Source organism: Rhea pennata, chromosome 1, assembly GCF_028389875.1.
Source record: "Rhea pennata isolate bPtePen1 chromosome 1, bPtePen1.pri, whole genome shotgun sequence".
In the NCBI taxonomy this organism is placed as follows: Eukaryota; Metazoa; Chordata; class Aves; order Rheiformes; family Rheidae; genus Rhea; species Rhea pennata.
Window position 1 is genome coordinate 55,305,625 of NC_084663.1, and position 26,060 is coordinate 55,331,684.

Below are 26,060 nucleotides of genomic sequence, written 5' to 3' on the forward strand. Positions count from 1 at the left end.
TAGTTTCTGAACCATAATGTTCTTTCTTGAGAGAGTAAGTTTCTACAAATTAGTTGGTTCACATTTTGCACTCAGAAAAATATCATAGTAGAAAATCAGAGCAGTCAAGCTTATGTTTAGAGTAAAATACTTTTTACTCAAAAAAAAAGTTACTGAAAAATATAAAGGACTAACTGATGACAAAAATAAGTCTTCAGAAAGCATTTTGAGAAATTTTCCCACAGGAGGCTATAAAGGAAAAATACAAACTAGAAGAAATCAAAATAGAGATTAATGGCCTTCTTGGGCGGGGGGGGGGGGGGGAAGGTAGATACTAGAACACATGTTGAGCATTTTTCAAGTGTCTGGGAAAGAAAGACATCAAAGGACCAAAATTTGTGTTTGACGGTTACCTAGTCTACATAAAACTAAAGGCTTAAGAGTTTTGGGGTTAAAGTAATAAGGCTATTGAACAAGCAGCATGATAGGAAATGTAGCAATGACAAATGCAAGTAACTTGAGCTGAAAAAGGTGTTTCAATTTCTCTGATGTGGTACTGGGCCTAAATGAAGTGTGTAGGGAAAACTCAGCAGCATTCCAGAAGATCAGTCACAATCTGTGCAGTTATGTAACAGGCAAAATACTTTAAAAATGTATATTTTTTAAAAAAAATTAAATGTTTATTATTATGATGCTTTCTTCTGGATTAGGTTGGTCTTTTCATGGCCTTACAGTTAAGCTTGCCCTTGTACGATCATTTGTCTGCCATTTGTGTGATCAAAGTGCACAATTCAACGAACTCCATTTGTCAGCACTTGCAGTCTCACTTGCTCAGATGTAACAACTTTAATCCATGATGTGTTGCCAGCTTGATCCAGTTCATCAACCTTTTATGAAAGGTAAGTTTTGCAACTTTGCAAAGTCCTTTTGAAAGAAGTAATTAAATCTGTCTTAACAGGTTTCTACTCTAGTGAATTGTCAGTAATTTCTGAGCAAAAAAGGAGATGTATATTTGTAACTTTTTTTTTTGTATATGGTTTTAGTGTTAGAACAAGGAGAGTAACAGGGTAAAATAGGTTTAAAGTTCAGCATTCATCCTTTATTTCTTAAGGGAAGACACAGTGCAGAGGCAGTCATTAACAATGTTCTCATTCTTTGTCTTGAATCGGAAGCCAGAAGAGCTGTTGGTAGGCCAAAGAAAATCTGTCAAGATTAAAATTATCTTATTCACGCTCAAAATCTGTTACCTTCTTGTATAGCAATCTGATAATGCAGAATTAATACAAACGTGGATGGCGTTGTGTGTGCAGTGATGAAGGGAGAATTAATTAGGTAAATATTCAGATTCAGTTCACACATAGAGAATGTGTGTGTAGTTGTTTTCTTTTAGGCTTTCTGGTGGAATGGAGGCATTTGAATGAGGAAAGGGAGGCAGCTTGGGCTTTCTGTCCTTCAGTAAGCTCCATTTGCATGTATTACCTGTTTGCCTGGAGTATAGTTGGATTTGCAGTTTCTGTGAAAGCCCAAGGATGTGTTTTCATGAAGCTTTTCATAGAGGTAGGGTTCAGTTTTTCCCTACAGGATACATTGATTTGTCTTGTTCAGCTTTAATTATTTGTATTGTGTACTTTTTTTTTTCCTTAAATAAATTGACTAGATACGTGTGTTCCAAAATCAGTTGGTTTTGGAATAGTGAGGTTATTTGGTTACCTGTTAATGTTCTGTTTTGCAATAACTACAGGACCTGTTTTGTATTAAAAATGCTGCTACATAGAATTATGTCATAATAGTATAGAATGGATTTACATTTACAACGGGTATCCAATCTACACTACAAACTGAACAGAAGCTTACGAGAAGCTTCCCCTGGCACAACTAGGGACAGAATCACAAAGAACAGCAATAATGGCAGTGAGTTCATGTGCTGCTTGAGCAGTTTCTCAAGTATGTGTAATTCCTTTGATTGCGCCAAGTGTTTATAACATCTGACTTAGCATGACTTCTGCCCTGCGTTTGCAGAACTTGCTGCCAGTGAACAGTGTACACCTGAATTCTGAATTAAGATTTGAGTCTTTTGCGTGGGGGCGGAGGGGGATCTCATTTAAAGAAAATCATTTTATTAGGACGACCGAGGGTGTAAACCTTGCATAAAATAAATGACAGCTGTGGCCTCTCAGCTTGCCAGTGTCAGCATCTCTGAACTTTTGAGCACAGGAATGTTAGAGATGTCAGATTTTATTTCCTCTGTTTCTCCCTATCCTGCAGAACGTCTTCTACGTAAAAATAGGATGCTATGAGATTCTCATTAGCAGTTTTCCAGGTGCATATTCAATAGCTTAGTCTTGTCACTATGTGCATTTACTAAATACTGTGAGCCCAAGCTATCCTGTCCTTGACCCAACTGTCTATACACTGTCAGTCTTTGTAGCATTGCTCCTTCCATAGCAAGCCAGCACAGCGAGTGACAAGCTTAGAGATGCTCCATAAAAATGTGCCAGGGCTGTAATTTCTGTAGGTGGTGGACAGTCTTTTATAAGTCATGAGTGCTGGGTTGTATCAGGAAAAGAAGGATAAAAGGGACTGTATTCCAGGGTGGAGAAATGATAAACTGAGAAATGAAATACAGAAATAGGGAGGGACAGAAGGAAAAAAAGGCTTAAGAGCAAGGGAAAGGTGCAAACAAAGGCAGCAAGCATGATCTGTGCACATGCAGTAAGGAAATGATTAACTTGAAAAAATGTTAATTTTAGATGATACTGGACTTGTAGATACAGCCTGAAAATCGGGAAGTAAAAAGTCTGAAGTTAGACAAAAGGGAAAAGAATGTGAAAGGAAATATTATCTTTCAGTAATTAAGTATTAATGTTAGATGTTTTGGAAAGGGAAGCTGGTGGTGGAAAGAAAAGGTATTGTAGTTTCACAGGAAGGAACAATGGATTTCTTCAGTGTTTCCAATACGTGCTCTCATTCTGTATTTTTTTCTTAAAGTTAGGGTAATTATTTTAAGCTTCCATGAAATAGTTCTCCTGAGTGCGGAGAAAACCTGATGTAGAAAACTAGATACATAAAAAGCACATCAGCACGATTTTCCAATCTGACTGCTTTTTTGTGCTCAGGCTTTCCATTACTGTATTCTTCCCCTGCTTGCTCTCATTTCTAAATGACCAAATTTTCCACATAATGCTTTCTCAAGCTGTCTCCCTGCTGTTTCTGTGTTTGATTATAAATAATAAAAACAGCCTAGTTTGACTATAAGTAATTCTGTTCATCTCAGGACCACTTCCAAGGAGGGAAGTGGCTTCTGGCGCTGTTACCCCCAAATACCTATTGTCAGCTACCGGCTGCTGTGCTGCCAGCGCAGGTCATGCCAGCGCTACCGCCCGGCCGTTATGCGCCTTCCTCCTTCACAGAGCAGGTTCACGCGCTCCGGCCCTTCCCAGTCCCCACGAGGCTCGCGGACGTTTCTAGTCGAAGGCCCCAGAGAGCTCCCGCCCACCCCGGAGGCGAGAGCGGTTCCCGCCGTTTGCTGCCCGCCTCAGGCGCGGCTGCCGCCCCGCCCCGCCCCGCCCCGCCGTCAGCGCCCCGCCCCGGCCGCGCGCGGGGGAGAGGGGCGGTGCCGGGGCGGCCTCGTGGCAGTTGGCGGCCGTTAGAGCGGACACCTCCTACTGGCGGTTGGGGCGTGATGACGCGCGCAGACCGCGGCTGAGGGCCGGCGGCAGGGCGGGGCCAGAGTCCACGTGACTCGGCGGAGGGGGGAAGGGCGCCATGGCGCGCGTGGGGGAGGCCGCCGCCAGCCTGGATCTCTCGGCGGCCGCTGGTGCGTCTTTACAGCCGGTCCAGCTGGCGGCGGAGCCCGCGAGAGCGATGTCTTCCATCGCCTCCTACGAGAGCCTGGTCCATGCTGTGTCTGGGGCTGTGGTGAGCGGCCGGGCAGGGCTGGGGGCTCGCGCGGTGGGGCCGTTGCGGGCGGCGCGCGCGCGTGGGGGGGGGGGGGGGAATGCACCTTCGCGGCCGTTGGCGGTGACGTCGTGGCGCTCGCGACGGGCTGTGCGTGGGGGGAGGTTGCCCCAAGGGTTTGGGCATAGCTTGAGGGGGCGGGCAGGGCAGCCTACTTCTTAGTGCGGCGTCGGGCTGCTGTGGGCGGGAGGGTGGTTTTGGTGGGCACGTAGAGGTGGTGGTGGTGGTGGTGGTGGTGGGAGAAAGGCGGTGTGCGTGGGCGAGTTGAGGCCGGCAGCGCTTGGGAGTAACCTAGCTGCGGTGCTTCGGAGATGCCGGCTAACCGGCTCGTGGTCGCTCTTCCGTTGTGCATGTATGACTTGATCCAAACTCCTTCCTGATACGCGAGTTCGAAGCGAGGATTCCCCTGAGCCCCTTTCCTGTCACAAGCATTTGAAGCGAGATCCCTTGAACCTTAATCTCAGCGCTGCCGCTGATGCCACTGGAGCATGCTTGCAAAACGCTGATTTTTGCTTGCCGCTAATTCTGGATGTGTGACTTAATAAACCTTGAAGCTGAATCTCATCCTGAGCAGCTGAAGCTTCTTCAAAAGCCAATGGGAGCTGCAGGTGTTCTCCCTTAGAAAGTTAGTGTGTGAATATCTGAAGTTGGGTATCACAACCATTATGAAAACTTAAACTTTATGGAAGCTAAGGGAGAGGGGCAACCCTTCAACTATGTAAAATAAAATTATGGAAGCTAAGGGAGAGGGGCAACCCTTCAACTATGTAAAATAAAAATCATGCTAAGCAGAATTCTGTGGGGACTGTCTTATAAATGCTTAGAAGTTGTGAAGGCATTATGCAATGGATATAAATTATTAATCAAAATACAAAGCAAGTGCAGTGCAGCTGAGGCTTATATAAATATATATATATAAATGTATAGATTATCTAATTTTTCTGGATTATTCTTGTAAATTCAGACGTCTTGTTTAGTTTGTGTAGACTTTTGAAGCATGTCCTGCTCTTGAATGAATGAGAACTAGTTCTGTAAAGCAAAATCAGTCTCGTGCTTCCTGCAAATTTAAGAATTTTAGTACAATATAACCTACTAGATGAGATGGATTTACAAACAAGCTGATGCAGATCTAAAACGTTTCTGCTGGGTTATTCCAGATTGGCCAGAACACTAAAATATGTATTTGAGCAATAGCTGATCTGCTCTTCTGGCAAAACTTGTTGCTCTAATTTGAGTCCTTAAAATGACTTCTGTAGTGTCTTGTATAGGATGAAGGTCATTAATGTTATTGAACAACAAGACTAAATTGATGTGTAGTAGAAAGTAAAGATGACTCTTAAGATTGTTTTTATCACAAATAAATTTAGGATTGTTGTCTGCAGTTTAAAGTGTTTTAAGTCTGTTTATTTAGGTATCTGAAGCAATGGGGATTTTGTTTCTGATTTTTTCAGAAATTGAACTCCCTTAAGCGATCGCACTATTAAAATGCTGATTGCTGCTGGGTTTTTTTCTGACTTGTGCAGAAATTGCTAGTACTTTCTAGTCTTTAGTGTTAGTTTCTCATTCTTGTATACAGAGTGTTATAGTCAGACTGTGCTTCTGATCAAAGTTTATAGTGCTAACTGAACTTATAAATCTAGCCATAAACTTAAAGCATGTCATGAAATGGTGTCTCACCTCACTTAGCAGTATTAATTAAGTTAACAGAAATCCCCTCCTGTATTTGATGTGGTCATACCCGAGATGCAGTGGTGTTGCTGTCTAGGGAAGACTGAACATGTTGAAGCTACTGGACTTCTGTACCCATGCTACTTCCACTTCCTGTCTCTAATATTCATATACAATTTAAAGCTCTAGAGCAAGATTTTTTTCTTCTAAAATGAAGATTTTTCTTTCTTTTTTCTTTTTTGTTTTTTTTACTGTCTTATGCAAGACACTAGAGAATTTTTGTTTTAATAAAGAAGTATTGGCCCACATAGACTTCTATTTGCTATTGTAATTCTGGCAAGATTATTGAAGTGGGTACTAAATGCTTTGATACTGTCTCACCATCTGTTAAATTATTATAAAACATGCTGATGAGGAGTGAGGATGTGATGCAAGAGTTAGGAGGAAAAAAAAAAAGCCTACAGAACTGTGCTGAGATGGTGAGTCAAAGGAACATGTCTGATCACAACACCCTAATTTGTTTGTTTTAATTTGGTGAAAGTTCATATGTCTTTTAGGCTATCTAAATACAGCTTGAGACTGACTGTATTAATAGTTTTGAGAGCAACAAAAATAGTGCTAGATTTCCTATGGACTTAAAGAATACTTAAATAATTCATTTAATAACTACATATTACTATAAAGTAATCTTCCTTTTCCTAGTGCAATAGGTATGAGAAGGATTGTGATGGTAATAGTAAACCTATTTTGTTTGACTCTGAATGTTGATTGGCAACATCAATTTTTTTTTGTTATTATTATTATTATTTTTTTTTTGAAAACCAAATTTTGAACTGTAGGCTGTGGTCACACAGACGTTTTCTTGGTAGTAGTCACCTTAAGCCATTTCTTTTGGCCACTTAGTGCCACCTCTTCATTACTGCACAATAGTTAGTGTGGTTCTGTTCAGGGCCAGTTCAGGGAATAGATCTGACTGAAAAAATAGACCAGTGAAAAAGTTATTTTTCAACCAGGTTAGATACCTTGTCTGCATTGTGATATTGCTGTACAAAAATAGTTACGCCACCAGAACGGAGGAGGCAGAAATGCGAAGATAGTTTACCAAGAGCTGAGGTTGCTTAAGCCAGTTTTTACCTGTTCTGGTGATTGTTCATTGGTGGCACAATTTGAATTAGCAAACCACTATTTTCAGTGGTGAAAGGAAGGTAGAAAGTAGAGTCTTCCCCTTCCAACAGTATGGGGTTGTGTACTTGCTCTTACATATCTGTAATCAATAATATCAATCTGCATTCACTACTGGTCTTAAGGGTGGTTTGACAAGGCACCTGAGCCAATCTCAAGAGAGTTGTTTTTTTTTTTGGGGTGGGGGGTGTGGGGGGGGGAAGGGACTGGTCCCGCTCATCTCTTTCCTCTCCCTTACTCCTAGCCAGGCAATCCTATCCCCTTCTGTGTGATGATGCTTCTGGCACTCTTCTGACCACATAGTTGGGTTGTTCTATTCATGAACCCAGGAGAAACCAATTCTGCTTTTCTGAGTTTGTTTTCTGACATTTAGCAGTTGGAGGGGAAGAAGGCACAGGTTATCTTTTTTGGCAGTAATCTGGTAGATCCATTTTCTTATTTGAGCCCAAGTGTTTGTGTGGCTGCATGGTGGACTGTACTGAGAACAGGATTCAGCATAATCCTCTGATTAAAAGCATAAAATTCACTTTGGGAGGATTGAAGTCGGGTAAATTGAGTATTCAGTTCCCTCACTTGGATATGAAGATTAGGAATGAAGCTAGGAGCAGGGGAAGGCTGGAACTTCTAGTGGCTGTATGGTCTTGTGGCTGCTTTGTGCCCGAATGTAACTACACTTACTCTACTCTACTCTCAAACTACAGTTTGAGATTGATTCAGAGTCACTGTGATCCAGTTACCATTGGAAGGTGTATTTTGGCTCTCCCTGCCCCTTTTTATGCTGGTGCTAGCCTTCTGACTGAAATATTTCCTATCTCTTTTTGCATGTTTTCAGTCAGATGAAAATTAATCCTACTTGCTGACAATGCTGTGTATGCAGTCGATGCCAAGAACGAGCAGGTACAGGATATGGAGATGGGAGAGCAGAGCCATCCCTTTGGGGTAGAGCCCAAGTTGAGTAGGTTAAAATGATTGGGTAATTATGACCAAGTGACTGCTTTCATGTGCTCCTCAGTGTTACAAAAGCTGGAGAAACTCAAGTCCGGTTGAGACATCACCAGCAAAATTCAAGAGTGTTATTATTGAGGAAACACCATCTGAAAAATCCTCCTTTGCTGGTGGTAAAGATAGGGCCAAGCAGACTGTTTGGGAGCTGGAGCATTTTCAGAGGCGAAGCTCACTTAAATGCCTCTCAGAATGTAGCTGTAGAAAAGCTCAAGACAGACTGTTGTATGCTTTTAAACACAGTTCTTATGTGACTTTCTATAGCCTAGCTCTTACCACTTTTGAAACAGCTGTATGGTTAAAATTGAAGAAGCGCTATGGAAGTGGGAGTAAATGTCTGGAGATAGGTGGGAGTGGAGGTATGAGTCCTTCAACTTCGCTGCTGCTGGGAGAGCTCTTGGTGGAGCCACAACTTTAGCAGACACTTCCTTAGTCTAATACTGCTGTTGTATGTTTCAGCCAAGGTCCTTCTTTTGCTAGGTATTTTTCCCAAAGATGAGCAGGATTAATGCTAACGTACTAAAGGTTGATAAAGCTCAGTAGTGGAGGAAGGAGAGACCAGGAACAGCTACTTGTATGGAAGATAAGGGAGGGGGGGGGTCTTGGTATAGGCAGTGCTTAATTGGCTAAGCTGTTATCTGGTACAATGCTAAACTAACTCCTGAAAAACCTCCTATCAGAGGTTTTAATGAACGTAAGAGTTGTGGGGTTTGGGATTTTGTTTTGTGTTTAGTCAAATTTATAACACATCAGTTAAATAAGCAGGGAAAGGAATATAACATATTTGTTTTCCTTTTCTTTTTTAAGCCAGAGATAGGATACTGAGACTAATGTAAGGTAGTGACCGTTTGTCTCTTGATTTCCAGTTTATCTGCTCTCAGACTTCAAAAAACCTTTCCCTTTGGGAAAAAGCTTCTGATGATTTTAACTTGACCTAATAATTTGCAAGTAAAACTCCTTTATAGGTGTGGAACCAAAAAACTACTTTAGATTGATGTTGGTATATAGTGGAGTTTATTACTTTTTTAACTTAGCCCACTAATATCAGGATGAGAAATGAAGGGTTACAGGGAATCTGTCAGGCATCTATACAAGCAATTGATACACAATATAGCCAGTTTATTTTGTTTTTCAGGGCAGTATGACTGCAATGACTGTATTTTTTCCTTTGGATACAGCTAGGCTTAGACTTCAGGGTAAGTGTCAAACTCTAGTTTCTTGGTATGATGGTGTTTCTGTTCATCTTGGTTTGGGCACTTTTACGGGTGATTGTAGGGGAGCTGCTTCTGCATGATCAAGAATCTTAATCATGTAACACTAACTATTAATCTCTAATGCCATTTTTCCAGCTGAAAGAAATTCTCCCTTTTGAAAGTATTGAACAACCTCTTAATTAGCTGAAAAGACTGATCTGCAGCCAGACATGTCTTTTAAATGGTCATTTTAGACTGAAAAAAATACAAAGGTTACACAGAGATTACATGGAATGACATTTGTGTGCTGCTGCTGTTTTCAGTTGAGAACACTTCAAACCACAGGGGCAGTGTCATGAAAAACTTATTTCTGAAAATGATTTAAGGGGAAAATTCAGAAATAGAACTGAGAGTAGAAACATCTGATGTTTCCCAAACTTCAGGCTGGACATAACCTGTGTTATTCTAGTGCTCTATCTCCTAAACAGAAGTCACAGAATCACCAAGTGTTTTAACACTGCATCTAAAGCATTTTTAAGAGCTAGAATAGGATCATCAGCCAGGTGATTAGGAATGTGTGGGTGAGAAATTAGCGCTGTATTGCTGTTCAGCAGCTTTCAACACAGGAAGATGCAGCTTTTTGCTAAGGCTTAGCCATTTATGGGTAACTGTAAAAGATGGCTTTGCTAGTGGTGCTAGTTTGGAGACTGAAGAATGGTTTTGAGAGCAGTGAAGCAGATCCAGTTCTAGTCTATTACTTAAAGTGAACCTACCTTCAGCTTGTGTCACAACTATAAAGTTAGGAACTGGTAACTGCAGATACCCTGGTGACCAAAAGAACCTTCTAGTCTGGGGAGGGATAAAAAGACAAGCAGCCTTACCTAGCAAATGAAAATAAGAAGGTGCTTTCTCAAATTGCTGCCTTCTTAGGGAAGATCTGTCCTGTATGAAGATGATGAAATATACTGTTCTGGGGTATGTTTAAATAGGAAGGACAAGAAATTGAAAACAATCAGAATTGGAATAATCTAAAAGCTTAATTCCTCTGTTTTCCAGTTGATGAGAAGCGGAAGTCTAAGACAACACCAGCAGTCCTATTGGAAATAATCAAAGAAGAAGGCCTGTGAGTAGATACTGATTTTCCTCTTGTTCACATGTAGACAAATTCTAAAACTACTTTGAATTTGCTGTTAAAGTGGAATACTTAGACCAAGTGAAATTTCTTTGTGGACAGATTTTTACTCTGAATTAAAATGTCCCCATGGAAGTGTGTTGCAACTTAACCAATCTTATGTGTTCATCTTTAGTTAATTTGGATTAAGTTTCTTGAGCACCTTACGCAATGAAGTTTAGGTGTAACTTTGCCTCTGTTAGTGAGGTAGCTATCTGTGCCTTTTCAGAAATACAGGTATGTGTACAAATGTATCTTCATGTACCTGATAAACCGGCTTTGTCTCTGGATTCTTGGGTGTGTCGATTTCTGGTAACTAAGATGAAACTCTTGGGCAGCTGAGCCAATCTGAACAGAGAATTGGGACATGCTTTCCATTTGGAAATTTCTTCTGCTAGCCATATGGAAGATAGCAATAAGTAACTGTATACTTACAAAATTCAAGATCTACCTAGTAGTAGTAAACTTTTACAAATGCCATGCTGTAATATTTGCCTCAGAATCTGTACTGTGCTGGTCAGCAAAAAACAAGTGTACATATATTCTCATAGCAAGTATTTTCTTAAGTGAATCCCTGGAACTTCTAAATAGACTAGAGTTTCCAGGCCACTAAAGCTGACAAAAGTTTAACTTGGCCAATTGGGTGTTGCCATTCTTGAACCTGAGCAGTTGGCAGTTGCATGCATAAGAACATCTCAGTCTGTTAGTACTCTCTTTTATTCACACTTCTGAGTTATGCACCTCACATGAGGATTGTAAGTAAATTTCAATTAAAAAAAAAAAAAGAGAGAAACTAACTGAAATGGAGAGACTACAAAAGTGGTCATCCTGCTTTTACTGTGAAATGTAAAAATCTATTCTGGTGAGAGGGGAACATTGTTTCCTCTGAAGGTAGTGAGAAGGCCTGGCTAAGGAATGAGCAAACTATTCTAGTTCTAGAGAGCAGTCTCAACAACAACAATACTTACAATGGTAAGTTTGTAAACATCTTGTTGGTATTAGTTGGTAAAGTTTTGTTCATGCTACATTGTTGTCAGAGTGATTTCTATCTAGATGAGAAAAGCAATATTTTAGAAAACAAAGCAAAGAAGTTTGTTTAATGGACTTTCTCTTTTTTTGTAATACTTTGTCAAAAAGCTTTTCTCTCTTCCCTGGACTTTCATCCTCTTAGGAGATGTGAAAGCTGTTTGCTGCTGTACACGGCATTCATCTCAAGGCTGTAGGTTGTAGTACAAGCTTAGGTTTTCTTTGTGTGCAGAAGTATTTGTATGTAGATTTCAGACACTGACAAACTGGGTCATTAAAACAAGTTTACACTTCTTGTCTTAGTTTTTCATTTTGTGCTGCAAGACGGATGTTCCTTATGAAAGTCATCAGAAGTAGCTCTTAATAAACAATACAAAACCAGCTAACACAATTAGAGGACCTAGTCTACAGAGAGTGTTTTTCCCCCTTCCTTTACCAGCACTGAAGAGAGAGGTGATGCATAAAATTATTCTGCTTCTGCTCATGAGTAACTATATGGTGTAACTATATGGGCAGTTAATGTGTAATTGTAACTATGTGGGCAAATAAGCCTCTAACTTCAGAAACTGTTCTACTATATTCCCAGCTATGCGGGAGAGAGAAGCACTGTTGCGTCCAAGAAGAATATCTAGTGTTTGCATCATAAGAAGAGTCAGAGGCAGCTTTTACCAGCCTTGCATCTTTTATGGTTTCTTAGGGACCCTTGTATCTTGTATGTTTTCGGTGTTTTCATGAATACTAAAGAGCCTCTGTGATTACTGCTGGTCATTGAGGACATTTCTTTCTCTTCTAACATGATGTAAGCTCTCTATCTGGCCTGTGCAGCTTTAGTGGAGGTGCATATTGTTACACTTTTTGGGTATATTGTAGAACACACTGGGGATTATAGTTGTTGAGGTGTTCCTGCTTTACATGTTAGTAAAGTGTATTAGAGAAGGAAGCTTTGCTAGTCAGGTGCTATGAAATCATTATTAAATCAAGACAGGTTAAGATAATATACAAACAAAATGCAATTATTCTCAATACCTGAAAGGTAAGATAGCTCTGAGTCATAAGGTTAGGCGTATCTTTTTTTTTCTTTTTTTGTTTGTGATTAGTTAAATTTAAATATGTAAGGTCTTTTTCTTACCTAACTAGCTGATTTGCTGTAAACTTTAATGCAAGGCATTTATTAGAAATTCCTCCACTTGCCTGTCTTATGCCCCAGGTTGCATCCTTTGGAGAATTCTTGTGGGGGGAGTATGTTAACTTCAGTAACTAGTCTTCCATATTTAAATTTTGTGTGTTAGTCCAGACAGATTTAATTTCTCTTCCTGAAACTAGTTTTTCATTTTCTATTGAAAGAATAAATTCATTTAATTCTATTCCAGCTATGCTAAGCATTGTTTTGTTTCCTTAGAGTTGCAAGCCTCCCTTTATTAGGGTGTTATCTTTTATATTGGACTGACTGGCAATTCCTTTTCTGAATAAGGATGAAGATTCTGTTCCTTGGAATCTAAAATGTATATGTTTCAGTATATGATATTTACCCTTTTGAAATGAAAGTATCAGTCTGTTAACATGTGTACTTGATACATATATTCATCCCTACACATTGCTGGCTCTTCGTTGAGAGTATATATGGAGGTGAATGAGCCTCAAGCATTTCAATGTAAATATATTGTAATGTACTTTTGCAGCTGCTTTTCAATGGAATTATTCCTGATTATTATTATAAATAACTGCTTAACTTCTATTATGATTCAGTTAGGATTTTTGCATAGTTTGTTATCATTAATGATAAAGACATGCCTAAGTAGTGTTGTATGTAGAATAGTGTTGTATGTAGAATAGTATTGAGTCTCTGGGGACTCTCACCCCTGCCAACATGTTAAATCAGCCAGAGCATGTGCAGTACTTTGCTAATCCTTACCTTGCCTTTTTCCCCTCCATTAGGCTGGCACCATATCGAGGATGGTTCCCTGTCATCTCCAGTCTTTGCTGCTCCAATTTTGTTTATTTTTATACTTTTAATAGTCTTAAAGCTCTCTGGGTCAAAGGTCAACACTCAACCACTGGAAAAGACTTGGTTCTTGGGGTTGTTTCAGGTAATAGAATATACTAAAAATATATTTCTGATTAAATTGAGATTTTTAACTATATAACGTTCTCCTTGCTTTATAAAGTCCATTGGAGGTCATGCTTATACCTTCCACTGTATGCAGACCTTCCTCACTGGTTATAGTTCTGATTGTTTTCTGTGTTCTCATCATCTCATGATATGTTTGTGCATAATCTGTTATGAATTTTGGCACAAAACGCAGTACTGTTACAATGTGTTACTTTGTCTGAGTCTCATGTGTTCTTACCACTGTATCCAGGCATCATCTCTTAGATGTTGGAAAAAAGTGGCAAGGAGAGGTGATAGCTTTTTTGAGAGGGAAGGAGGGGGGGGGGGAGAGAGAGAGATGCAACTTCTGAGATATTTTCATTTAGGAATATACAAACTTCTTAATGTAAGGATTCAAATGCCAGTTTGGGGACTTCTTTTTGGGTCACCTGGAAGTAACACTTTAAGTTCATAGAATTTAAAGATTCTAAACGTAGGGGTGAAGTATACTTTCTTTTTTATCCCTTCTTCTCTGTGGCCACAACAATAGCTTCTTAAGGGATAATGAAACTACTGATTTTTTTTTTCCTAGCAAATTCAATGTAAGAAATCAGCACTTTGTGCCTGTGTTTGCTACTGCTGTCCTGCCAGACAATTACTCTTGCAGCCACACTGAAACCAGATTATTGGAGCTTAAAAAAAACCCAAAAAAACTTAAAGAAACCTGTGGTTTATTTGGTGGTGGTAGTGTTTACATCTAATTAGTTTTTTTGTTTGTTTGTTTTACTTTTGTGCAGGCCCAATTGATGGGAAAGTAAGAAAGTACTTCTTAAGCTGACTTTATCATGGGGGATATTTTTATATAAGTGTATTCTAGGACAAAAGCTACAGGAATTTGACTAATAGCATGTCAGTTAAATGGCTAGCTCTTATTCAACATAATCTTAAATCAGTAGTTTATATCCTTGTAATGGAATATTATCAGATGTGAACTGAAAAATTCTGTTTTAGATGTTCAGTGTTTCTCCTTGCTCATTTCTTAATCCTCCTACTGATGACAAGAACAGATTGAGTAAATACAAAAACAAAACAAAGTTTTGCATTCTAGAAAATGAAGTTGTGTGATTTCTCCTTTAACTGAGTCTGAGTGAAAGGTGACAAGTAGATTGTGCTCTGGCTTATTGGCCTGAATTACTCCATAATATTATCACATGGATTCTTGTCAAGAGAGACTAGTGGCCTGCCTTTTCTAGTACTTAACTTCTTTCAAAACATTTTTTCCTGAGTGCTGAATACAATCTTTATGAAGGATGCAGAAATATAGTTAAGTTTCTTTTCTCCTTTTCTGAACACCCTTTCCCCACTTAAATGGGCACAATGAAGGCAGTAATATCTGAAGTTTCACCTTTTTCAGCTTTATTGTTCCTGGTTAGTGACATAGTGTGTCCATTTCAGTCTATTGGAGTAATCCAGTCTGTCACTCTGACTTCTAACAGTGGAAGCAGTGTAATAGCAATTGCTAATTTTTGTGATGCAGAAATATCTGTAAGAAAGAGTCAGATCAGAAGTTTCTTTTTAAATAGCTATCTCAAGTAATAGCCTTGGCCATTACTGAACTGGAATGAGTTGTTAATGAGTGACTGCAGAACTCCATATAACTTGATCTTTCTCCCTGTTGTTTTAGGGCAGTGTTTTGTAATACCTGTCTTTATTACAACCTGATGTATCTTTGTCCAGCTTTCTTCCCCTCTTCCTCTTCCATTCTGATGGTCAATTTCTCAGCTTTTCTATTGGGGTTTGTTACTGTGTGTAGTACTCCTTTGTCACCTTTGAGCCTTACTTCAAATATTTGTGGATTTTTCTGTTTTCCACCTTAATTGTCACTTAGTAGCTCTCTAAGAACTAGGCATTCTCGTTCTTTTGGCTATGCAGGAGATCTGTTCTGGTAGTGCATTTATCTGTTTTAATCTCCTCATAAAATAATCCTCTACCCTTCGTGTTATTCTGCGTGCTTTCTTCCGAAAGCAGGCAGCATATGGAGTAAAGTACTCATGGAGTAAAATAGGGCGTGAGTGTGTAGAGCATCTTTGGCTCTAGAATGATGTAGAATGAAGCAAAGTAATGAGCTCACCTGAGATTCTTTCCACATGTTTACATTTTTTTAAAAAAACATTTTTGGGAAGGAAAAGCAGAAATGTCTCCTCATGCAATATACTGGCAACTAATTCGTGGTGGGGTGGTAGGGGGACACCTGAAGTAGGATATTACCAATTACCAGTTTACTTTTACTGTATGCTGTGTTCTTCTTTTCCTTCTTCCTAACAGAAATTTCTCTAGTGTGTGGATTATGGTAAAAGTGGATACAAAAACATTTGAAACTTTGTAGTTCTTGCTGATTTTCTTTTCTTTGTGCTATGTTTTCATTAGGTGTAGTAAATGTACTCTTGACCACTCCTCTGTGGGTAGTGAACACACGTCTGAAGCTGCAGGGAGCAAAATTTAGAAACGAAGACATTGTACCAACCAATTATAAAGGCATAATAGGTAAGCACCTGTTGTTGTCTTTAGCCAAATAAAAGTTCATTAAATGAAATACCATACTGATGACTATGAAGATCAGAGACATTTATTCATGTAACAGATTTTACTCTGGATTATCTGTGTTTCCCTCTCTCTTTGCCGTCGTGCTTTGAAAAAGGAGCTGTACTGTCCTCTTCATGTGTTCCTGGATTTTTAAGATTGACAGAAAATCTGATTTTTGCCACCCTTGATAGTAATTAAGAGTTCGTAGTATGCACGCTTGTAACTCAAAGACCTTTTGCAAAGGCATGTATCTACTCACACAAGTTCTGGCATGGTATAATCCTGGAATGTGGTAACTGGAAGTTTGTGGACTGACAGTGTGCAAATTAAAACTTTACTCATCTTAGTCTCTGGATCACCCACTCTTTCAAAATGTCTTCCTTTTAAATAAATTTTTAAAACGTTTGTGTTGCTTACTTCCATGGGTATCATAGAGTAAATATTCTGATAGCAGTATAAGATAGGAGACAATTTTTAAAAGCTTCTTGAGAATTCTAGCACATACCTATGCTAAGGCATCATCCCAGAGCCTACTTTTTCCTGGCACAGTGTGGTCCTGTGACCTTCACTTGCCTCTTGAAAAATTGCAAAAGAATATTTCCAAAATCTCCTTTTTGTTGGGAGAGGGATGTTTTTGCATGAATTCTTTCATGCAATACAGATGCTTAAGCCTGTTAAATCTTACTCTTCCAGGGGCTTTTTGTTAAGTCAGACAGCTAATTCTTCTTCAGGAGTTCTGCATCTTTCCTTCTGACAACGGTATACTAATTTGGGTAGGTTTATTCTTGTAGAATTCAGCAATTTTCCAGTCTTCTTCTAGACCTGTGCCCTGTTAAACAGGCAAAGTTGTTCTCTGGAGTGGCCTTCCTGTAAGGCCAGTGCTAATTTAGAGAACTCTTTCTTTAAAAGCAACTTCTTCTGAAATCAGCTTTCAGGTCAGAGAACTTGATAAAGTTATTCTCCTGTCTGTTCCCCTCCTTAGAAAATAGGAGAAAGAATATACATTACCTTTCTGAAGGTTTGCTCTAGTAGAGGGTGAAAAAAATACTTATCATATGGAGCAATTCAGTATTTCTGGTTTTAAATCTCTTAGTTTAAACAAAAGCCCAGCAAAGGTTCTAATGTAACACTGATTCACTCCTGTTAAGTACTTGTGCTTCGTCATTCCTTAGATCTTTAGTGACGTACTTGTGGAATTTTCAGCTGGTGGCTGGCACTACTATCTCTGCTGTCCATAAAGGGAACACATCAATCTCTTGTAAAGTCCTTATAAAAAATGCTGCAGTGCTCTTGTTTGAAAAAATCACTATCTCCTAAAAATCACTGTCTTCTGAAAATCCTGGATGCTAGGGGACGAGGATGAATTGATAAGTTTTCGGGTGGTTTCCTTCCTGACAAGTACATTTTGAGCTTGTATCATTAGAAGTGTATAGAATGTTTAAAAACAGTTTAAGAGAAAGTAACTCATACTTAAAGTGAGAGTTTAGGTGTCTCTTTAGTCTCTTGATTCTGTTGGTAGCAGAGCTTGACAGAGGTAGTGTTGTCAGTTAGCTCCCAGGAAGGAGGAGTAGGGTATTGAGTTTGATTTGTCTTCAGTCTGGCCTGTGGTTTGAAGAGGGCCTAGACGATGAGTATTAATGTTAAGCTTTTACAAAAATGAGTGCAACATATGCACAAGGATAAGTTTCAGTTACATTAATGGTGGTGTGAACAAGAATCTGCTCTGTCGCTATTTTTCCATTAACTTCTTGACCAGAATGGAAGATAAAAGTGGGTATCACATAAGACTGCACAGCCTAAACATGTTTTTATACACTCTGAATATCAGCCTTTACAGTGTAACTTTTCCCATCCTCTGCAGTCAGAATGTTACGCAAAACGTTAATGTTTTTCACTTTTCTTCTTAGATGCCTTTCATCAGATAATACGAGATGAAGGAGTCTTAGCTTTATGGAATGGTACTTTCCCCTCCTTGCTGCTGGTCTTCAATCCTGCCATACAGTTCATGTTTTATGAAGGCTTTAAACGGAAGCTTTTGAAAAAGCAGCTGCAAGTGAGTAGGTTTTGAGGACAGAGGGTGGACAAGTCTCTGTTGTAAGACAAGTTCTTTGACATCTGTTACTTCAGTAAATTCAAAAGTATGGGTTTGGTTTTCGCTTATTTTTTTGAAAATTATTTTGAGTTAATATATCTTTTTAAAAGATAATTAATCATGATGTCAAATGAGGCATTAATCTTTCATGTCCCTGGGTAAGTTATTGCTGTGATTAATTTCTTCTCCCGTAAATCTGCACCTCTTTTTGTTTAGCCAAAGATCTTGGTTCCTGGTTTAAATCAGAGATTTCAGTTCTAACAAATCTCTTTTATAACTAGGTATTTGCAGACTGTTTTGAAGTCACCTCTTAACCCTCTCTCCAGTAAATCAAGTATATTGAGCTTCTGAAGCCTCACAGATTTGTCCTAGACCCTGTTGTTACAGTAACACTTTTTCCTGAAACCCTCAATTTTTCAATATCCTTTTTCCTAGGATGGGTATTAGAATTGAACATAGCATTGCAGTCGTGATCATTGATAATTCTGTAAAACAGAGCAATAATTACTTCTCTGTTGCCACTTGGTGGTTGTCCTCCCCCCCCTCTTTTTTTAATTAGATAAAATGTTTCACCTGAACTGATGTTCATTTTATGTTCTAGAAAATGAAAAGCATTTGTGTTGTTGCATTCTAGGATAATGTAACTTATGTTTAAGCTGCAATGCTTTGTTGTTAATTGGTGACTTTAGATGTATTTGACTATTTTAAAATATCAGATCATATGACTATTTTACCAAGTCATCCTGGTGTTATCAAGACATAATAAAAAATATTTTTAAAACAGATTTTGCGTCATGATTAAGGATAGGATTGTTTACCATCTTTAGTCAATACTGCAACTGTAGCACTTGATTTGTGTGTGATGGATCTATCCAGTAACATTATGGACGATGCATCTTTTGAGTGACTAGCTTCTCTTTTCAATTTCTGCGTTTTTAATTGCCTGTTGGCACTACTCCACATTCCTGTATTTCATTTCTTAAATTACTTTTAAATAATTTGGTACTACTTTAAGTTGGAATATGCTCTCTCTATGGAAGGGGAGAGCACTTTTTTCCTTATAGTTGTCTTTCTATAGCTTGCTTTATTTTAGCCAACATTTTTCTTCTCATTTAACACTCTCCTGATGGTCAAGTATGGCAGGTTGACCTCCTGAAGACTTGCATGTTTGTGCATCAATTTCTGACCGGAATTGACACTTTTTGTGAATTTGGAGAGTATTTTGATAAGGACATCTGCTAATTTTCACTGATAAATTCGTATCATCTGTTAGATTGAAATACAGTGTTATAGCCTAGGTTGATTGGTTTGTGAGTTTTGGGGGTGAAGATGGGAATCTAACAAGAGTACCTAACTAACAGAGGATGAGATTTTAGCCTGTGTCATGAAGACTAAAATTCTGCAGGATAACATAGTGTTTATATCTCAGAATTATAGAATGATCTTTAAGGAGTCTTTTCAGTCTGCATCACAGTTCCAGCAAGAACATTTCATGTGACCTGTTAGTTTAAACGCTGCAAAATCTGAAATGCTTATGGACTGATGATATGCTTAATTAAAATTTCCTTTTGTTTATGCACTTGCAGTGCATTAAATTGATGTAGTTATGTAGCTTTATCTTCACTATGTTTCAGTAACCTAGTTACAGTGAACAAGTGAGAAATGCAAAAGCTTGTGAGCAGGTAAAAGTTACAAATAACCTTTAGTTGTGGTAAAGTGAGCTAGAGAGTTGGACTGTAATACTACCTCTTAAAAGAAGAGCCAGAGAATCTGTGATATTTTTATGCCTAAGATGCTTAGATACCCAATACTCCAGTAGCAGTACCAGTACAGAATACTCAAACACACATATAGGTAACTGGCTGATTTAGCGATATGTAGAAGTAATGTTTTCATTTTTATATTCAACAGCTCACATCTCTGGATGCTTTTGTCATTGGTGCAATAGCCAAAGCAGTTGCCACCACGCTCACTTATCCTCTGCAGACAGTACAGTCGATTCTACGGGTATGTGTTTGTTCCGTATTAGCATTACTGCCTGACTTTTACCACGTAGAACGTGTGGCCTGTTCTCGTGCCTTGCTTTGCTTGAAGTAGTGAACTCCTCTCTTTGGGGAGTGCTGTTGAACAGTGAAGGTCATGGGCAAGGACACCTTTTTCCTCTGGTGCCACACCGACGAGTTGTTCTTGCAAGTTCAACCACAACTTGAATGCACGACTAATATTAGTTAGCTAGTAGGACTGACAATATAGTGTGTCAGTACAGTGTCTCCCAAAAGCTGATGGCACTATATTACTTAAAGGCCTTGCAAAAATGTAGATTCAGTTCTTTGAATGTAAATAGAAAGTGTGTGAAAAGGAAAATGAAAATTAAATCTTCTAAGCCCAATTTGTTTCCAGATGACAGAGGGCAAATCCAAAAAATTCTTTTCATAAGTTTTGTTTCATTCAGATGACTGCCTGACCTCATCAGTAGTCAGAATGTGATTAATCAGGGCAAGCTGAGCTCACTCATAAATAATATATTTAACCACTTGCCCAACCGTGTACACTAATTGTAGTGGTAATGGAAACACTTGCATTTATTCTTACTTGCAATTTGTACCTGTGCTTGGTAATGCTGCTATCGACACTGTGTCAATAGAGCTGTAATACAGGAACAAAACCAAGTGGTTCTGTGGGGAAAAGAACCCTGACCTTATATAAGCAAGTGCTGTAATTTAATTATTGTACTTTTTAATCTACTTTTTATAGATTTTTTCTTGTTGATTCAGTAACCATCAAAACATTTATTAATGTTTCCACATGAAAGATAATGTTATTTTTGCTAAATAAAGAGAAGCTCTAGTTAATTGTGCATGTGCTGTAAAGCCGTTATGTATGTTTTAGAACCTGTGTAAATTTGGAGAATTAATTGAATATATAGAAAGCAAGCTCTCCATGCTAAGGTATCAATTTTCAGGCTCGTCTAATAGGGATTTTTGTTGTTCATCTGGATTAAAATGACTTTCATGCAAATTCTGTAATTCTCTTTGTTTTCTTCTTCTCTAATTTGAGTGTGGATTAAATATATTTTGATTTTTCATAGCCTGTAAAAAGATAGTTTGGATGCTATATTTAAAACAAGTAGGAATTATATGTATTTTATTACTGTGTTTGCTACTACTCTAGAAAGATGCTAGGTAAAACTTTTGCACAGCTTTTATGCAGAAGGAACTTCTGTTCCTTTTTACTTTTGCACTCTGCTGGTATGGAAGATGGCATCTGCACTATAGAAATCAAGTTTTTCAGCAGTCATTTTTCAGAAATTTTTGTAACTTTCAATTATCAGACTATCCAGTGCCTTCTCATTCCCTGTCTTAACCTGTGTGATTCTGTGTTGACAGCCTGGACATCTCAGCAGTTAGTTAGTTTTATTACTGAAGTGACAGTACAGAAACACATACCAAGCAAACTTTACATTGTTTGGATCAGTTGTAACACTATTCTGCTTTTAATTTATGATGTGTTTTCTGCTGGTGTGAGCATGAACTGGAAAGTGAAGTGCTCTATTTCAACTTGAGCATTGCACAACAGTGCAGTTCTGGTGGGGTGATAAAATTCTACTCTCACTTTCTTCCATGGTTGCTGTAGACATGGTTCCAATCTTGTGATTATCACTTCATTCCTCCCCCCCCCCCTCCACTTTGGCTTTTGAACAAAATTCTTTCTCTTTGTGACAATATTCTTTCCTATCTTACCTTATCTTAAGATAAGAGCAGCTCTGGTAAGTTATGCTACTAACCTGATGTACAAAACTTTTCTCCAGCTGCTGCTGCTTACTGCTCACATCAGCCTAAGTCATCTAGTTCCCTGCTATATGGCCTAAGCAGTAATGGGCTACCTTTCTGTTAGAGCAGAGGTATGCTGGTGGTGGTGGGTTTCTTCTCACAGTGGCCCATCATGAAATAGTGGCTGATATGCTACTACTCTGTGCTAGTCCTTTCCTTCTCTATGGTGATGAGGAATACAAGAACCTTATCTCTAGTTCTGCAGTTAGTAGGGGTTACTTCTTCCCCTTTGCTCTATAAAAGAAGTAACAAGCAGAAACCATGAAAGTTTCTGATGAGAACAGCACAAATGTGCACCTGGAACTTCAGGCATCAGGCATATCTAATATCTGTGCTATCCGGTTCAAGTTTGCACTACTTTATGGTGTATTTTCTGATCTAAAGCTTGCATTGTTAAATTTGATGACGTGTTTTTCACTTGCACTGTGATGTTTCAAAAAAAAAAAGTTAGTAAAGATTGAGTATTTTCAAAGATAAGATACTGTATAAAGTATACTTCATACAGTTCATACAGTCACTGGGTTTTGAAATGTTTACAGCTTTGCAAACTAATACAACCTTTGCATAATTCATGAAAATTCATACATCAAAATTAAGTTGCAGCCTCAAAGTAGAAGCAAAGGACTTTCTTTTTTTTTTTTTTTTCTTTTTTCGTTTTTTTCCCCCCTTAAACCTTTAGAAACTTATTTGGAAGTTATTAGGATTCTTCCTGATAAAGTCTCTATACCTTTGTTTGCCACTTACTGGCAAAGCTCTTTTCCTGGATTCTGTATAAGGAGCAGTTATCCGATGTAATAGATAGTGCTAAGCAGCTTCCAGCCATGCCATTTGGTATGTCTATCTCCTTTTTGGTCATTAAAAATACATGCCGCTGCAGTTACTCTTTATGCAGTGAAACAGCTTCTTCAGCCTGTGTCAAAAAGCAGTGGATAAATGGACTCTCCCACTGGAGAAATGGCAGTGCTGTTAGTGTACTCAGTAATTGTGGAAGCAGAAGTTGTCTTTAAATTCAAGGCTCTCTTCTTTAAAGAATCCTAGTCTCATTGAGAAATCTTCCACACTAATCAATGAAGTATTGATGTCTCAGGGAGAAATACCCTTTTATTTATTTACTTATTTATTGATGAACCTTTATTCACAGTACAACAGAATAGTCTGATGGGTAGAGAAGAGAGAAGCAAGTGCCTGATGCTAGTGTAGTTTGGAAATCTCTAGGTAATCTGGGCAGTGATTGATATTGTAACTTGGAACTTAGTTAGCTTTTTGATGGGGGAGATGTATCTGAGTCTTTGACAATAATCTCTATTATTGTTCTGTCAGTGTCAAATCACTTAGTTGCTGATGGAAAACTCATGGTCTTTGAGCTTATAGAGAGTGATATTGAAAACATTTTTCCTAAAGAAGAGAGCTTTCCAACAGTCTTTTGTTGTTGCTATTTCCATTTGAGTTCTTAAAAGGTTTAGCAAAGTAGCCTGTGTTGTGTGAGCATTTTCTTACAACTTCTGGACTTTCTAAATCTACTCTCACGTTCTACGTATTGTCAATGGCAGTTTCTTAAACCTAAGAAGCTCTATTTGCCTGAAGAAACTCTGTGAGAAATTCATCAACATGCACCTTGATTTCATTTTTCTTTTTGACACAGCAGTATAATGCAGACTCCAAAAGCTATTTGGCTATGTCATTGTAAATACAAGTGCGGCAACCTTGCATATTAATAACTTCTGGTTACAGTTTGCTGACAGTGCTACTGACCTGTGTCAGATAAGAATTTCAATGGATGCCAAAAAAGGAATCACTGAAATTGCTAGCTTAACCCTCAGAGCAGCAGCTCTACTTAAAAAGAGTTTGGGGACATGTAAACATACTGAGTAAAAGAAGGTATGATTTAGGCCAGCAGGATAGATGAAACACATTTGGCTTCTTCTGCAAAAGTTTCACATATAAATATATTCCTCAGAGACCATTGCTGGGCAGGTGAATTTTGGGTTCACCTATGCAATCTCAAAGAAATAATGTTTTTCAGATATATGAGGCTTTGAATCTCTGTTAAATGAAAACTGCACAAGCCAGAAGGAGCGTGTTCTGAATTTTATATCCCTATTAAGACTCTGCAGCTCTGGTAGTTGGAGAATCCTGAAAACTGTTTTCCTCTAGAGCAACTAGAAGAGAGCAAACATGACTCTATGTAACACTGCCTTAGAATTCATCTTAAAATCAAAACAAATTATTTATAGCAAATAACGTTTTAAGGGTTAATACATAAGGTTCTGTAAAAGTGTAAGCTTTGGCTGCACTTCTTTGCTAATGGGTGCTACAACCGGGAAGATACTAAAATAGATTTAGGATAGGCTCTCCAAATTTTACCCATATATTGGAGTCTCTGCTTAGTACCATGGGGAAACAGTACCAACAAATTGCTATTTCTTCCTTTTTTTTTTTTTTTTTTTTTTTTTTTTTTTTTTTTTTACAGTTTGGACGGCACAGACTGAACCCAGAAAACCGGACTCTAGGTAGTCTTAAAAATGTTCTTTACCTTCTTCAACAGAGAGTGAGGTGAGCTTCTTATTTTTTCTAGCATGATATAAAAGACTGAGGGTTATTAACACATTGAAATGTTGCTGAATCTAACTCTTGTTTGTTCTTGCCCTCCATTCGCCTCCCCTGAACTCACCATTTGATTCAGCCTGCCTTTTGTACCGTAGAATAAGTACACAAAACCAAGTAACTGCTTGTTCATATCTGTATGCAGTTGGTATCAAGGATATCTATAGATACCAACCAGTTCATTGTCCTTAGACCTTGAGAAGAAATTGTTTCTTGTATCTTCTGCAGAATTTTCTCTTTAAAATATTACTAAATATTGCAAGGGTTGTAAGAGTCTTTATATAATCTCATTAGTTTAACTTTTGGGGTTGTTTGTTGACTAGTAGTTAATGGAGATCGCTGCTGTTTTAGGGAGCTGGCTGTTTAACTTCTATGTAATGAGCATCAATTCCATTTGTAATGAACTTGTGTGCACTGCAGTTTGCTTTCTGTCGCTTTCTGCACAGACACCAACAATGGCATGTTGCAATGTCTCTCCTGTTCTCTGCCAACTATAAACTATTGGTCAGGTGAAGTGTGCAGGAAGTTTGCTATACTGATGAGTATGTTCGGAGGGTAAAAGGGGATTTAGGCTCCTGAATACCAGTTTAAGTACTTCTTTCTAGTATTCTTGTTTACTTGCAGGAATTTCTTTACACATGCCAATTCTGTTTTCTTCTTAGGCGTTTTGGATTAATCGGACTCTACAAAGGCCTGGAAGCAAAGCTCCTGCAGACAGTCCTTACTGCCGCACTTATGTTTCTAGTGTATGAGAAACTGACTGCTGCAACTTTCACAGTCATGGGATTAAAGCGTTCGCGCAGGCGTTGAAAAGGGAACCTATGCCAAAGAATGAACGTGGAAGGAATATATGGGGTCTAGAGAGGCACACTCCATTTTTGAGACCAGCCTCAGTAACAGAGTCCCCACTTTCTCTTTATTTCTCTTCCTTTGTAGCCACCTCCATCTCCATTATTTGGAGAAATTTGAAGTAAATTCTACGGGACTTGTTGCTGCCCCTTTTGGGGATAGCTTATTCCTTTTTCTGTGGATTTGCTGTGTTAAGCAAAATGGAAATCTTATTTAAGCACTTGAAGTGGATTTTTTACTACTATATGATTTAGTTAACATTCTTGGTAAAAGATGGATACCTCTCGCTATCCTTAACTTTATTATTTTCCGTCAAACTGTCCTCAACTATTCTTCTATGTTTACCTTCAATCAACAGCTGTCAGGGACTTGGTTTCATGTAATTCTCCTTGCAAGGTGTTCATGTCAGTTGATATTTGGTTCATTAAAATATTTCATGAACAACAAGATTCTTGACATAGTTTTCATTTAACTTCCAATGTATTTGGGACAATACAATATTTCTCTGCTACAAAAATACCTGGTGGTGAGATTTCTGAACTGCTATAATGTATATGACTGGTGACTGAACATGCTGCCTTCTTGACTCCACCTAGCAAATTTTGAGTCCACATACCAGGCTGCTAGGAGGAATGTAGCCTGTTGCTCTGATAGACTACCTTATCTGGGCAATTCTTGCTTAAAATGTCATTATGGAGATGCTGAAAGGTTGTTAACTTTACTCAAATGCAAAATAGTTCTGATGCTATCTTGGTTGAAATTTATGTGGCTGATGAATGTTTTAATTCAGTGTTTTATATTTTGGTCTGTATGGCATGAAGATGCAGTTCCTGCA

At 38.5% G+C, this 26,060-nt stretch overlaps 1 protein-coding gene across 2 annotated transcripts; it reads left to right on the forward strand.

Moving 5' to 3' along the window:
• The first annotated feature begins 660 nt into the window (after positions 1–660).
• On the forward strand, positions 661–25,672 carry SLC25A17 (solute carrier family 25 member 17). Of its 2 annotated transcripts, XM_062568869.1 has the most exons (9): positions 3,736–3,897; positions 8,924–8,984; positions 10,038–10,104; positions 13,114–13,265; positions 15,695–15,811; positions 17,758–17,903; positions 19,854–19,949; positions 24,243–24,325; positions 25,039–25,672. In XM_062568869.1, the coding sequence occupies exons 1-9, from the start codon at positions 3,745–3,747 to the stop codon at positions 25,184–25,186; spliced, it is 1,023 nt and encodes a 340-aa protein (XP_062424853.1). In that variant the 5' UTR covers positions 3,736–3,744; the 3' UTR covers positions 25,187–25,672. The 2 variants fall into 2 exon arrangements, with proteins under 2 accessions (XP_062424864.1, XP_062424853.1); XM_062568880.1 differs by lacking the exons at positions 3,736–3,897; positions 8,924–8,984 and adding an exon at positions 661–878.
• Positions 25,673–26,060: the final 388 nt, after the last annotated feature.

What these genes read in the sequence shown, in the direction of transcription:
- SLC25A17 (XM_062568869.1), top strand. Translation starts at nt 3,745, where the DNA reads ATGGCGCGCGTGGGGGAGGCCGCCGCCAGCCTGGATCTCTCGGCGGCC. An exon ending in ATGCTGTGTCTGGGGCTGTG is followed by an intron (nt 3,898 to 8,923) that starts GTGAGCGGCCGG and finishes TTTGTTTTTCAG; the next exon opens with GGCAGTATGACTGCAATGAC. An exon ending in CTTCTTCAACAGAGAGTGAG is followed by an intron (nt 24,326 to 25,038) that starts GTGAGCTTCTTA and finishes TTTTCTTCTTAG; the next exon opens with GCGTTTTGGATTAATCGGAC.